The sequence below is a fragment of the Phyllostomus hastatus genome, unplaced genomic scaffold (assembly GCF_019186645.2).
Source record: "Phyllostomus hastatus isolate PE091 unplaced genomic scaffold, TTU_PhHast_1.1 phas_scaffold_1674, whole genome shotgun sequence".
Classification (NCBI taxonomy): Eukaryota; Metazoa; Chordata; class Mammalia; order Chiroptera; family Phyllostomidae; genus Phyllostomus; species Phyllostomus hastatus.
In genome coordinates, this window is record NW_025334011.1 from 17862990 (window position 1) to 17879376 (window position 16387).

At 38.8% G+C, this 16387-nt stretch overlaps 1 protein-coding gene across 11 annotated transcripts in view; it reads right to left on the reverse strand.

Moving 5' to 3' along the window:
* The window catches only part of MLLT10 (MLLT10 histone lysine methyltransferase DOT1L cofactor), a 243144-nt gene that overhangs the window by 163592 nt on the left and 63165 nt on the right, over positions 1-16387 (reverse strand). For all 11 annotated transcript variants that reach the window (XM_045857925.1, XM_045857921.1, XM_045857927.1 and 8 more), the window contains one exon: positions 676-785. In XM_045857925.1, coding sequence (XP_045713881.1) covers positions 676-785 — 110 coding nt within the window. The remainder of the gene's footprint in view (positions 1-675; positions 786-16387) is intronic.

Sequence of the window (16387 nt, forward strand, 5' to 3'; positions counted from 1 at the left end):
CTATCGCTCGCTCTCTCTCTCTCCACCCCACCTTTCTAAAATAAAAACATATCGTCAGATGAGAATTTAAAAAAGGAAAAAAAAATGTATGATATCACATTATTTATATCAAATAATGACTAATTCAATAAAATCTTGAAGTCTAAAAAACACAGAATGTCATTAAGTCTTAAAAGGACAAATGCATAGGGTCTACAATGTCATATAAATGTTAGTCTAAATACCTAGGTTAGTCTAAAAGGTACCATATTTTGCTGTGTATAATTGCACTCCCATGTATAATACATACACTTTTGTGTACATTATACATGGGATTATTATACCCATTATTATGCCCATGGTATGTACTCATTGTATCCATGTATAATGCACATCCTTATTTTTCCCTCAAAAATTTGGGCGAAAAAGTGTGCATAATACTTAGCAAAATATGATAATATAATTTTGTTTACTTGTTTTGTACTCCTATAAACTCAGTAACCTATTTTAGTAATTGTAGTTTACCATAATAACTATACTTTGTCCAAATCTCTTTGAAATTTGATGGAGACCAATACCTTAAATTTTCTAATGTAGGCCATTAATTAAAACAAAATACAAAAACCTCCTTTATACTTCCCAGCTTAAAAATGAAAAAATTATATTCAAACACCAATAAAATAATGTCCACTGTACCTTATTATAACGATCATGTGGAACAGACTGTAAAACAATTGGTTCCATTGTAGAAACATTGGCAAATTGTACCTCTGGAATATATAGGGCACAAACCACATGAGCCCAACCTAAAAGTAAATAAAAGTAACATTATTTTGTAGTTTTCAATAAAGCTTTTTCAATGATAAGTAAAATCAGAAACTTTTGTTCTAAAGCAATTTCTTTAATGCCTATTTCAGCCAATAAGCAACAAAAGTATTAACAAATTCTCATTATTGACTGAATAGTCAAACCCCTAATAACAAAGCACTCCCAATCATTTTTCTACTTACATGCACAGTAACACAAATAAAGGGACAGTTTAAAATTCAGATTCTGGCCCATTTCTTAAAAATAAATCAGATAAACACTACTTTTGAGAACCACTGTAAAAATAAGAATTTTTACAGTTGAATACCTAAAATAAAATATTTAATACTTTAACCTTAAACGTCAACATTAAACTTTCCTTTAATGTTGATGTCAATATTTTTAAGTTGATATTTTACTAGTTCTGGCATTAATTACTTTAATATCTCATTTAAAATACTCTTAACAATTGATGTTAGATATTTCTTTTAATTTTCAAAATGTGTCTAAAGCTATTAAAGAACTGATGTGATAGTGAGGAATTAATGATTCAAAATTGGAGAAGGATGGAAGTCCAGGTTGGAGAGTACAGCTTTTGGCTACTTTTACCACCTAGCAGTCATGTGCTCATTGCAGAGAAAACAGCTGAGAAGGTGAAAGGTGCTTTTTGAGAAACTCAGAAGGCTGAAAGTACAGGGGTTTATGTTCACAGACAACCAAAGGAAAAGAGGAACTAGTAAACCCCTCACTCCCATTTAGCTATAACACTGAAGGACTATAAGCTAAGAGTAACGATAAACTAAAAATACACTGGCCCTCAAAAAGACTGAAGATGGGCTATAATCATCTCAAACTCTGAAATCTGACTCATGTAATCCTAAATTATAAGGGCTCCAAAGCACCAGAGAGAAGTAAATATATATTCTCTCTGCAGAAAAACATTATCTTGGCTACAAATAATTTTTAATATTTTTATTGATTATGCTATTACAGTTTTCCCAATTTTTCCCTATCCCTCCTCTACCCCACCCCCAACCCTCCAACATTCCCCACCTTAGTTCACGTCCATGAGTTGTACATATAAGTTCTTTGAGTCCTCTGTTTCCCATACCATTTTTGATCTCTCCCCATCTAACTTATGCCTACTAACCATGCTTCTCGCTTCCTCTCGCTTTTTTTAGGATTCTCTTTATATTTAATCTCAGGTAACTTGATGATGTGCCTTGGTGTGTTCCTCTTTGGATCCAACTTCTTTGGGACGCTCTGGGCTTCCTGAACTTCCTGGAAGTCTATTTCCTTTGCCAGATTGGGGAAGTTTTCCTTCATTATTTGTTCAAATAAGTCTTCAATTTCTTGCCCTTCCTCTTCTCCTTCTGGCACCCCTAAAATTGAGATATTGGAATGTTTCAGGTTGTCCCAGAAGTTTTGTAAGAGTCTCTTCATTTTTTCAAACTCTTGTTTCTTCATTTTGTTCTGGATGGATGTTTATTTTTTCCTTTTGTTCCAAATTGTTGCTTTGACTCCTGGTTTCCTTCCTGTCACTGTTGGTTCCCTGAAAATTCTGCTTTATTTCACTTTGGGTATCCTTCATTTGTTTTTTCATTTTTCGACCAAGCTCAATCAGATCTGTGAGCATTTTGATTACCAGGGCTTTAAATTCTCCATCAGATAGGTTGGTGATCTCCTCCGCGCTCAGCTCTTTTTTTGAAGCTTTACTCTTTTCTTTCATTTGGGCAGTATATGTTTGTCTTGGCACAATGGATAGGTTGTAAGGGTGCAGGACCTTAGGTATTCACCCAGCAGGGCAACCCTCTTGGCTGAGCTGTGGCACTGCCTGTAGGGGAGGGGCCAGAGAGGGAACAGTGCAGCTCACCTGATCCTCTCTAGCGTACTTTTCAACTGACTCTCATGTGAGACTGGGAGCTTCTCCTACCACTGCAACCAACGTAGCCCACAGCCACCTCTGAGTCGCCTTAAGTAAGCCCCTCCCCCTCAGCCTGTCAAGCTTGGCAGCCAGCCCCAAGGTCCATTGCATTGCTGTGGTTTTTCTGAGTTGGCCAGCACAGTACACCGCCTTACCAGTCTGGTTGTTCTGATTGATTTTTTTCTTTAATTCCTTTGTTGTCAGAATTCCATGCAGTTTGATTCTCTGGCACTTTGGGTTATTTATTGATTTCAGATTGGTTGTTATGCTCCTTTTGGTTGTGCGAGGAAGCGAAAGGTCTCTACCTACGCCTCCATCTCAGCCAGAACTCTCAATAATTTCTAGTATTAGTTCATTTCAGTGTAATAAAAAATACCAAATACACGAGAGTCAAGACAGTATGAAAAAAAAAAGCAGAATCAAGGGAAAAAACAGCCCTGATCAGTACTGCTCAGTTAGGCATTGTGCTGAAAAGCAAGAGGCCCAGGTTCAACTTCTGGCCAGGGCACGTGAGTGGGTTGCAGTTCCCCCAATTAGTTAGTTGTATGCAACAGTCAACTGATGAATGGATGATTCTCTCTCACACTGATGTTTCTCACCCATTCTTTCTATCTCCCTTCCCCTTTCTCTAAAAACAATAAATAAAATCTTAAAAAAAAAAACACACCAAACACCTAGGGAGTGGGTTGCAGCAGCGACACAGCACAAGGAGCCTACCCGTGCCTGGCTGGTGGGACTGTTGGCTACAGGTGGACACAGCCCTGCCCTGCAGGGAACAGAGCAGTCACTGCCACCCGCACTGCAGCCAAGGGGCTGAGCCTATGCACAGCCACCACACTGGCGGGCACTGATTCCTCTCTTTGGTGCTGAAGATTATTGGCCAGAGAAGTCCTGATGGTCCAGTGCGGTCATGATGGAGATTTCCACACAGCTACTGTTCTTTACAATGAAGCTCTGATGTTGACCCTCAAAACTACAGAAACAGATCTGCAGCATATATGAAAACCCAGCAGTACCACAAGGCCTTAGACAACACAATCAAAGCTCAACTTCTCAATCCCAAATAACATAAGGCATACTTCAGACAGGCTGGTGTTGTCCTCCAGTACCTTGGACATCACGCCAATGCCCTGACAGCCTTTGCATCTGAACTGGGTTAGGATCCCAAAAGTCTCCAGCTTTTGGTAGGGATGGTAAGATGCTGCCATGAAAACTCCCATGAGGGACTCTATCAAGCCCACTTATTAGCAGCTTCAAGAAATGAAACTGGACAAGAGTCCCTTAGCGGTCCTGTCTGTGGTTGGGCAGGAACTCCTGATGGCTGACCATTATGAGGCCTCTGTGGCTGTCTTATAAGCTGCTCTGAAGATTGGCATCCTCAGCATCAAACTAAGAGGTTCCCTTTTCTCTACCTTGAACAGTGCTCACTGGTCTCTTGGAAACACAAAGAGCACTGGATACATGCAACAGGACTGGGACATAGCCAAGACCTTTGGTGACCAGACAGGAGAATGCCGAGCTCATGGGAATCTAGGTTTTGCATCTTCTCCAAAGAAACTTATCAGAGCCCTGACTGGCGTGGCTCAGTGGGTTAGGTGTTGTCCTGCAAACCAGAAGCTTGCTGGTTTGATTCCCAGTCAGGGCACATGCCTGAGTTGTGGGCCAGGTCCCTGGTTGGGGGTGTGCGAGGGGCAAGTAAGTTATCAACGTTTCTCTCATACAAATGTTTCTCTCCCTCTCTTTCTGCTTCCCTTCCCTCTCTCTCCAAAAATAAATAAAATTTCTCTCTCTCTTTTTTTAAGAAAATTATTGGGAGACTCTCACTAACCAGAGGCATCAGTTGTACTCACCATGAAACTCAACAATCGACAGGTTGTATTTGAGTGTTGCTTCTTACCTGCCTGAAATTAACTGGAAACCTGTATTTCCACATCCCTGAAACTAGCCACCAATTGTTAAGACTGAAGTTAATACTGGTTAAAGAAATATATAAATGCCTAAAGGAAACTATTGCAATGATACATATTTTGTTTAGGTTCGAAGTTTTAGTTGCAGTCTTCTGGGATTTAACTCAATTAAGTGTGATGTCTGCTCCCAAAGCACCTAATGTGTACAGAGCACTGTGCTAAGGATTGAGGGTCTAGGCAATGGGTGTGGGGTCACTACCCTTGAGGGGCTTATTTTCTCTTTGAAAAGAGGCAGAGCTTTAACACAGCAAAAAGATTAAACACTGCTTGAGCAATAAATGATAATCTCCTCTTAATTATAGCCAAGATTCTGAAATCCTAAAGGTGGCAGACTGGTATAAAATTGTGGAAGCTTTGTGAAACAGGTAGAACACAAGCTGGCCCCTGAATGAGATAGAGAAATTGGTATATGGGGTTCTAAAACCTGGAAGGACACACTTCTTCCTATGGAAGAGGAAGAGAGATTTGAGCTGTGCACGTGTGACGGTCAAAATTGCCCCCTTGCTAAACATGGTGTTTGGAAGAGGAGCAAAGGCAAACATGGCCAACACTGGCCCTCACTGGTTGGAAGGCTGGGTGCTCCCACTGGCTTGTGGCACCCATTGGATTCTGGGAGAGGACTTTTGAAACTGAGCTGGCTGGAAAGTGGAAAGTCAGTTGGTTCTGTCCCCTCAGCCAGGTTCGGAGGGGCATGTCAACAGCGGCCAGTGTGGGCCTATTAGTGGAAGCCTGGGGCACAGACTCCAAATGATGCCTAAAGCTGGACAGTGACTGGAGATCAGCTAAGTCACCTACATTCATGATACTTTTAGGTGGGAAAAGAGGTTCCTGGAGCAACCTTGAATTGAGCTGGCAGAGGGTGGCAGAGTGATTTTTCTCTGAGTGTCTTAGAGGAAACGGGCTTTGAGGTAGAAACTTGCCATTACTTCCAAAGACATTGGTGATAATAGTCGGCACTGTGAATAGATTTTTGTTCTTGTGTTATTTTCAATTCATGAACTTATGTAGTGGTTGTAATGAGACTGTTTTTGATGTCATACTTCTTCTTTCCCCTTACTTTTGTTACCCAGATATTTTAGGCAGAAACTTGCCATTAAATAAAGGATTCCTTTCTGTTCCACTAACTCCGTCTTTGGAGATTTGCCTGGTAGGCAGTGAGTGGCAGGAACCCCACCCCACTGGTTGGGTTCAGTAACAATAAGATAGATCATGCCTTTAGCAAACATCAGATATTTTCCACCACCTTGTTTAGTATAGTTATAGGTTTTTGGTTTTTATAAAAGGTAATATTAGTTTTATTCAATTATATTAGAAATCCATGAAAATAACAAAGAGTAATCCTACCACCCTGTTAGTATGTTGAGTAGAATCTTTTGGTCATGTAATCAGTTATAATTGATTATATCTATTCAAAAAAAATTGGGGGGGGGGGGAATGGGAGGATTGGCTGGGATAGGAGTACAAGACAGAAAACTGTATTTGAACAACAATTAAATAAAAAAGGAAAAAAAAATTGAAATCCTATTGCAATATTGTTTTATAAGTGCTTTTCCATTAATATTTTCCCACTAATTTTTAAACATTTCTTCAGTTTATTACATGTTCTACTTCTAAAAAAAAATGTGTATTCCAAAATTTAAGGCACAGGCATCAAAATAAGTATGATTATATTCAAATACATCCAAGACAAAACTGAAAATTTCTTCATGGAACTAAAAACTATACTAATAAACCCAATAAAAGTACCAGAAACGAAATCAAGATTTTTTTTAAAAAACTCATTGGGTAAAATCAACAATGTTTTAGACATAAAAACAGAATCAGAGGGCAATAACAAAATAGGGCAGAAGAAAATACCCAGAAAATTAATACAAAACACAAAGGAAGAAAAGAACAGAAACACAAAAGACAAATAGTATAAGCAAACCTAACACACACATCACAGAGAAATGAGAGAAAAAATAACACAAATGTACCATTTAAAATAATACTGAAAAATTATCTAAAAACTTTCAAAACAGAAGAAAGATGGCAAGTCATGGACTGAAGAATCATAATAAATCCAGAATATACAAAAATAAATCCATGCCTAGAAACATTAGTAAAACTACAGAAAACCAAAGAGAAAGAGAGAGGGGTAGAAGAGAGAGATAAAAATCCTTCAACTATCAAAAGGCAAGTCGTCATCAAAAGAACCAGATGAAAAAAGCCTATACATATCTTTAAACAAATTTCCATTAAAGGAAACACCAAACAATTTTCCTCAGGCAACAGGAAAAAGTGAGCCAAGGATGAAGCTCCAAAATAAAGGACAAAAAAAACAAAGCATGATAAACATGTAAATACTTTCACTGGATATTGACTGTTTAAAACAACAGGAGGGTTTTTTTTTTTTCCAGTTGAAATACATATGACTGTTCACATCAAAACTTTAAATGTTATCTAGTAAAGTTTTCAATGTATGTAAATTTAACACATACTAAACTATAACAAGATGGGGGAAGGAACAGGAAGAAGACATCTATTCAATTTCAAGATTTCTACATTTTGTAGGAAGTGATACACACAGTACACTGAATTTATTGGTACAATAATTATAATCCCCAAATGAATGACTATTAAACTAAGTATTAAAATTTCTTTACATAAAAAAATATAGACAATGTTCCTAGTGGTTTTTCCACACAAATGGCCTGTCTTGGCTCAAGCTTCAGACTTTCCTAAATCTCTCAAACAAACAGCACCTGGCCTCAAAATACCTTGTGCCTCTTGCAAAGTGGTCCCAGGCCCAGTACTAGTAGCAACTGGTCTCTGTTCGGGGCTTGGCCTGTCCTGGGTACGTCCAAGCCCAACACAAGTAGCAGCCATCTGAAGACTGCTTTGTAGCTCACGCTGGGTGGACCTGGGCAGAGCACAGGTGGCTGCTGACCTTGGCCTTCCACTCATAGGAGGCCCCAGAGCCAGGGTACCCTGTGGACAGCTACGGACCACACCAAAGCATCACCCAACCACCTCCACAAGTAACACTTAAGGGGCAGACTCAGTGGGCATCAGAGCCTTGCTGAAGTAAGTCCTACTCCATGGGGTGGGACCCTGAACAGCTTCCTCCATGGTGGTACCAGCCAGTTCTTGCAGCCAATCAGCATGAAGGGTAAATCCTTCCCATTGATAGGCCAACAGTAATCAAGCCTCAACTACAACATGAGGATATACACAGCCCACACGGGGTGGGTGTGTATGGGTCACACCTAGATTGTGCAGCTCAGGAAAAAGGGAGGCAGTGACACTAGAACCTACAGAACACTTACTATATTAGGCCACTCTACCAAGCCCAGAAGATGTAGCAGCTCAACCTAATGAGTAGAAACAATCAGTGGGAGGCTGTGAAAATTAGGAGGAAAAAAACAATGTAGCAAATGAAAGAACAGAACTCAAAAAAAAAAAAACCCCAAATATACAAAAATGAACACAAGCAACCCACTAGATGAACAATTCAAAACACAGGTTGTAAGGATGCTCAATGAACTTGGAGGAAGAGTAGACGAACCTTGAGAGAACTTCAACATTATAAAAAAGGACATAGAAACCATTAAAAAACAGCCACTCATAGGTATTTGCCAGGGCAGGTTTCACAGCTGTGTGTAGGAGAGGGGTCAGAGAGGGAATGATGCCACTTTCCAGGTCTTACTCTGCTTTCAGTCACTTCCATCTCCTCCTGCAAGGGACTAGAGCCCTTCCAGCTGCTGCCCTAGTGTTGATTCCCCAAGAGGGTAGAACTGCATATACTTTAGGACCTCAGGGGCCCCTCAAGTGGACTCTCCTAAGAGACTGGCAGTTTCATTCACCACTGCAACACCCATACGTTTTTACAGTCAGAGGTTTGAGACTTTATTTCCCAGTACTGGAACGTCAGGTTGCAATGTCTGTCCTGGGGCTGGGATTGCTCATTCTACAGTTGTCCCTCAAAATTTTTATACACACGCAACTGAAGGACAGATCCTTCCACTGGCCCTACCTCAGCACGCATCCTCTCTACCCAGGTTACCCATCTCCGCCCCTCCTGTCTAGAGGAATGTTTCTTCTTTAACTCCTTGGTTGTCAGACTTCCACACAGTTCAGTTTTCTGGCAGTCACTCCTTACAATGTAACAGATGTGCAGACAAATTGAGGAGACAAAGAAATTATGGCCCAAATAAAAGATCAGATCAAAACTCCAGAACAAGAACTAAGTGACAAAGAGATAGCCAATCTGCCAGAGTTCAAAACACTGGTAATTAGGATGCTCAGAGAAAAAAACGAGTGTGGCCACAATATAAAAGAAGCAAAGGCTAGCCCTGGCTGGCGTAGCTCAGTGGATTGAGCTGGGGCTGTGAACCAAAGTGTCACAGGTTCGATTCCCAGTCAGGGTACATACCTGGGTTGCAGGCCATGACCCCCAGCAACCGCACAGTGATGTTTCTCTCTATATATATATATCTCCCTCCCTTCCCTCTCTAAAAATAAATAAGTAAATTAAAAAAAAAAACTTCTTAAAAAAAAAAAAGAAGAAAAGGCTATTCAAAGTGAAATAAAGAAAAATATACAGGAAACCAACAGTGAAGGGAAGGAAGCTGGGATTCAAATGAATGATTTGGAACAAAAGGAATGAGTAAACTATTCACCCTGTACACAGAGAAGAACCAAGAATTCATAAAAATGAGGAGAGCTTAGGAAACTCTTCGACAACTTCAAATGTACCAACATTTGAATCATAGGGATGCCAGAAGGAGAAGAGGAAAAGAAAGAACTGAAAAATTTATTTGAAAAATTAAATGAAAGAAAATTTCCTCAATCTGGTGAAGGAAACAGACATACAAGTTTAGGAGGCACGGAAAGCACCAAATAAACCGGACCAAAGAGGACCATACCAAGACACATAATTAAAATACCAAAGGTTAAAGATAAAGGGAGAATCTTAAAAGCAGCAAGAGGAAAGTAGTTACCTACAAAAAGAGTTCCCATTAGACTATCAGCTGATTTCTCAAAAGAAACCATGCAGGCATGGAGGAGCTGGCAAGAAGTATTCAAAGTCTTAAAAAGCAAGGACCTACATCCAAGATTACTCTAACCAGCAAAGGTATCATTTAGAATGGAAGGGCAGAGAAACTGCTTCCTAGACAAAGTAAAGCTGAAGGAGTTCATCATTACCAAGCCCTTATTATACGAAATGTTAAAGGGACTTATCTATGAGAAAGAAGATCAAAACTATGAACAATAAAATGACAACATGCCTTGCCTGATGTAGCTCAGAGGACTGAATGCACGCTGGGAACCAAAGGGTGACTGGTTCAATTCCCAGTTGGGGCCCATGCATGGGTTGCAGGCCAGGTCTCCAGTGGGAGACACGAGAGAAACAACCACAAATTGATGTGTCTCGCCCTTTCTCCCTCTTTCCCCTCTCTCTGAAAATAAATAAAATCTTTTAAAAAAATAAAATGACAAGCAGCTCACAACTATCAATACCTGAATCTAAATAAAACAAAAACAAACTATGCAAACAACTACAACAGGAACAGATTCATAGAAATTGAGATCACGTGAATGGTTATCAGCAGAGATGGGGAAGGGAGAGAATGGGGGGAATGATACAGGGAATAAGAAGCCTAATTGGTAGATAAAAAAATAGATGGAGAAGTTAAGAATAGGATAGGAAATAGAGAAGCCAAAGAACTCATATGTACAAACCATGGACATGAACTAAAGAGGGAATTGCTGGAGGGAGTGGGGATATCAGACAGAGGAAGGCAAAGGAGAAAAAAATGGGACAACTTCAATAGTATAAACAATAAAATATACTTTTTAAAAAAGGACCAGTCAGGTATTAAGGATATCACTAAATGAAATGAAGAATAATTTACTGGGAATCAATAGTAGAGTGGATGAGCCAACAACATAACAAAGCAAAAAACACCTAATCAGAACAGTAAAAAGAAAAAGACAAAGAAATTATAAGCATGACCTACAGACATGAACTAAGGGGAGAAATTCCTGGAGAGAATGGGGGATACTGGTTGGAGGTGGAAAGAGGGAAAAACGGGGACAACTGTAATAGAATAATAGATAAAATTTATTTATTTATTTAAAAAGAAAACAGGAATATCTCCACAACTATTATTCAAAAATAAATTTGTTAAGATTTCACTGGGATAATTTTGGCCATTCATGTGTAAAGTAACAACTTTTACCAAAATTTTTCATTTTAAAAGGCCATCACAGCACTTACACACATATAAAATAAATGACCAAAACATTACAATGTTTCAAGAAATGGAGCATTAAAATATATAACAAAAAGTTGTGTGTCAGCAGTTAGATAAATTTAAAATTTCAGAAGAATTTCACAGGATTCAGAAAGAGGGTGAAAAGCACATATTAATATTAAATTTTGTGAAGTTAATAGAGCTGTAGCAATGATGTAGAGTAATCCAAAAGAAACCTCTATACACCTATTAAAATGGCCCAAATCTAGGACACTGACAACACCAAATGCTGATGAAGATGAGGAGTAACAGGAACTCTCATTGCTGGTAGGAACACAAAATGGTGTAACTACCTTGGAAGGCATTTCGGCAGTTTATCACAAGAACTAAACATACCCTTACCATATGATCCAGCCAATGCTTCTTAGTATATACCCAAAGGACCTGAAAACTTATGTCCACACAAATGTCATGTTTATATATGGCAGCTTTATTCATAATTGTCAATTTATTACAAACATTCAACACACACTACCATATGATATAGCCCATGCTCTTTGGTATATACCCAAAGAAGCTAAAAACTTACGTCCACAAAAACATTATGTTTATAAATAGCAGCTCTATTCATGATTGTCAAAACTCTGAAGCAACTACAATGTCCTTCCATAGATGAATAAATAAGTAATTGAAGTATATCAAATAAAAAACAAATCAGCACTAATAATAAATGAGCTGTTCAGCCATAAAAACACATAGAGCAAACTTAAAAGTATATAAGTAAAAAATCTATGTGAAAAGGCTACATACTATCTTATTCTGGAAGATGCAAAACTATGAAAACAGTAAAATGACAACAAACTCACAACTATCAACAAATGAACCTAAAAAACTAAGCAAACCACTAGAACAGGAACAGAATCACAGAAATGGAGATCACATGGAGAGTTATCAGTGGGAAGGGGGAAAATGAGGTGGGGAAAGGTACAGGGAATAAGAATCATAATTGGCAGGCATAAAATAGATGGGGGGAAGTTAAGAATAGTATAGGAAACAAGTGTCGCAGGTTCGATTCCCAGTCAGGGTACATGCTGGGTTGCAGGCCATGGCCCCGAGCAACCACACATTGATGTTTCTCTCTCTCTCTCTTTCTCCCTCCATCCCTCTCTAAAAATAAATAAATAAAATCTTTAAAAAAAAAAGGAATAGTACAGGAAACAGAAAAGCCAAAGAACTTATATGTACAACCAACTCATGGATATGAACTAAGGAGGGAGAGTAATGCTGGGGGATCAGAGGTACAGGGCGCAGGGGAGACAAAGGGGAGACAAAAATTGGGACAACTGTAATAACATAATCAATAAAATGTACTTAAAAAGGAACAAGACAAATAGAAAACATATAGTAAAATGGAAAGTTTAAATCAAAATCCAAATACACAAAGTGTAAATGGACTAAAATTTACTTCAATTAAAGAAAAAACAGACTTACTAAAAAGACAACTATTTGCGCCCTAGATGGCGTAGCTCAGTGGACTGAGCGCAGACTGTGAACCAAAGCATCGCAGGTTCAATTCCCAGTCAGGGCACATGCCTGGGTTGCAGGCCACGGCCCCCAGCAACCGCACACTGATGTGTCTGTCTGTCTGTCTGTCTGTCTGTCTCTCTCTCTCTCTTTCTCCCTCCCTTCCCTCTCTAAAAATAAATAAAATCTTTTTTAAAAAGTTAAAAAATAAAGATCATGTGACCCAAGTATTTTTTTAAAAAATTTTAAAAAGACAACTATTTGCTATTAACAAGGTAACTCTATCACTTGAGAGATATTACAGAAAAATTAAAACTAAAAGGAAGATTTGCTACTTGAAAACAAAACTAGGGGGACTTCCGGCAAGATGGAGGAATAGGTGGACGCACTGTACCTCCTCGCACAACCAAGATTAGAACAACAACAATTTACAGCCAGAATAACACTCAGAACTGACAGAGGATTTATCTGAATGGAAGTCGGACAGCCAAGAAGTTGAAGTAGACCAGTACAACCAGACTGGTAAGAGAGGACGAGCCAGGCGATCACGGGTTGGCGGCGCACAGAGGTCGGGGAAAACTTGGGGCGAAATCAGCACGAAAGCCATCCGGCGCAAGAACGCAACGGTGGTACCTGAGTACGCAAACTGCGGCTGGCGGACCCAGTGAGGCGGTGATTGTGGACCAGGGCAGAGCTCGCAGCCCAGGATCCCAGAGAAGGGACTGAGATCCCAGGAGAACGGAACTACCGCCATTGTTTCCTCCCGTCCCCATCCCCACATATAATGTCACAATCTAGCAACTGGGGTGCCCAGCCACGGTGAACCCCTAAGGCTCTGCCCCTCACCATAACAAGAGCGACCAGACCAAAAAAAAAAAAGAGAGAGAGAGTGAGCAATGGCTCAAATAGAAGAACAAATCAGTGCCCCAGAACTCATCCTTTTGATCGACCAAGAAATAGCTAGCCTATCAGATGCACAGTTCAAAACACTGGTGATCAGAAAGCTCACGGAATTGGTTGATTGTGGGCGCAAATTAGATGAAAAGATGCAGGTTACCATAAAAGAGATGCAGGAAGATACACGGAGGAGAGCCAATAGTGAAGGGAAGGAAACTGAGTCTCAAAACAATACAGTGGACCAGAAGGAAGATAGAATCAACCAAGTAGGAAAGCATGATGACATAAGAATTCAAAAAAAAACGAGGAGAAGCTTAAGAGCATCCAGGACATCTTTAAACGTTTCAACATCCGAATTATAGGGGTACCAGAAGGGGAAGGGGAAAAGCAACAAATTGAACATGTATTTGAACAAATAATAAAGGAGAACTTCCCCAATCTGGCAAAAGAAATAGTCTTCCAAGAAATCCAGGAAGCTCAGAGAACCCCAAAGAAGTTGGACCCAAGAAGAAACACACCAAGGCACATCATAATTACATTAGCCAAGGTAAAAATGAAGGAGAGAATCCTAGAAGCAGCAAGAGATAAGGGGACAGTAACCTACAAAGGAGTTCCCATCAGACTGTCAGCTGATTTCTGAAAAGAGACCTTACAGGAAAGAAGGGGCTGGAAAGAAATATTCCAAGTCATGAAAGACAAGGACCTACATCCCAGATTGCTCTATCCAGCAAAGCTCTCATTTAGAATGGAAGGGCAGACAAAGTGCTTCTCAGATAAGGTCAAGTTAAAGGAGTTCATCATCACCAAGCCCTTATTTTATGAAATGCTAAAGAGACTTATCTAAGAAAAGAAGATAAAGAAAAAACATGTATAGTTAAAGGACAGCAAACTCACAATTATTAACAACCACACCTAAAGCAAAACCAAAAGAAACTAAGTAAACAACTAGAACAGGAACAGAACCACAGAAATGGAGGGCACATGGAGGGCTAGCAACAGGGGGGTGGGAGGAGGAGAGGGGGGGAAAGGTATAGAGAATAAGTAGCATAGAATGTAGGTTGAAAATAGATAGGAGGAGGGCAAGAATAGTATGGGAAATGTAGAAGCTAAAGAACTCATAAGTATGACACATTGGACATGAACTAAAGGGGGGAATGTGGGTGGAAGAGGGAGTACAGGGTGAAGGGGAGAGAAGGGGGAAATGGAACAACTGTAATAGCATAATCAATAAAATATATTTAAAAAAAAGAAAACAAAAACTAATGGAAAGCTGAGGTAGTTATGTTACTATCATTTGAAATGTACTTTGAAGCAAAAATAGTACCAGAGAAAAATGGGTACTCCACAATGATAAAAAACATCAATTTGTAAGAAAGATACAGTAATTCTAATTGTGTATGCAACTAATAACAATCAAATATATAAGACAAAAAATGAAATGACACAATCACAGTGAGGAATATTAACATACTTTCCTCCGTAAGTGATAAAACAAGTATTCAACAAATCAACAAAGATACAGAAAATGCTAATATAAATATCATATATGACCTTACAGATATACATTAAACACTGTACTCAAAGACTACAAGATTTTTTAAATTAAGTTATTTTCCAATTACAGTTTGACATGCAGTATTTTATTTGTCAGGTGTACAACATATTCATTAGACATATACCTTACAAGGAGACCGCAGAACTTTTTATGGCACATATGGAATTTCTTTTCTTTTTTTTAAGATTTTATTTATTTATTTTCAGAGAGAAGGGAGGGAGAAAGAGAGGGAGAGAAACATCAGTGTGTGGTTCCTCCTCATGCAACCCCTTACTAGGGGCCTGGCTCACAACCCAGGCATGTGCCCCAACTGAGAATCAAACCAGTGACCTTTCTATTTTCAAGTCGACACTCAATCCACTGACTCACACCAGCCAGGGCTGGAACTTCTTTTAAAAGAACAACCATAACCACCCTGGCCATTGCGGCTCAGTTGGTTGGAGTGTCATTCCCATAAATTAAAAGGTCACAGGTTTGATTTTCAGTCAGGTCTCATGCCTAGGCTGCGGGCTCAGTTCCCAGTCACAGCGCATATGAGAGGCAAACTATTGATGTTTCTCTTCCCCTCTCTCTTCCTCCCTTCCTCTCTCTCTAAAATCAATAAACATGTCTTCTGATAAGGATAAAAAATAAGTAAATAAAAAATGACCATAACCTAGCCATAAACAAAGTCTCATAACATTCCATAGGACTAAAATCAAAAGTGTGTTTTCTGAAAACAATGAAATTAAAACTAGAAATCAATTAAAAGATTAAAAACCTCGTGTATTTGGAAATTAATAAGTAAATGTCTTCATTATCAATGGGTCAAAGTAGTAATTAGAAAGGAAATTATAAGAGTTTTAACTTAATTAAAATGAAATTACACCTAAGTTGTAGGATGAACTAAATTTCTTCCTAGATACAGAGTTTTAAAAACATACATTAGAAAGACTAAATTAATGAGCTAATTAAACTTCCATCATAAAATTTTATAAAAAACCTAAACAAACCCCTGAAAGTAGAAGGAAATAAAAATATTCATGAATACTAACAAGAAGCAGCAAAGCCAAATGAGTACCCATTGCTAGACCTGGGGAAAAATATGGTCCAAATAACCAAGGTCATTTTAAACTCTACAGATACTTAAAAGATTACAAGGTAATGAACTTTTTGCCAATAAATTTTAAATTTAGATGAAATGGGTGAATTACCCAAAACCACAACTTACCAAAACTATCCACAATAAAAAATTTAAATAACCCTTTAATTGCTAAAGAAAATAAGTGCATAATTACAATCTTTGGAAAACTACAAACACAAACATTTTTGCTAGAATATCTTACCAAACGAGAATAAAATAATGCCTCTCATATCCATGGGTTTCACATCCACAGATTCAACCAATCTTAGACTGAAAAGATTACTTTCCGAGAATTCCAAGATGACTGCAGAGTAGGTGAAAGCCATACTCCCATGCTCCGGACTTGAAACTGCATTTACAGTTAAGTTATAA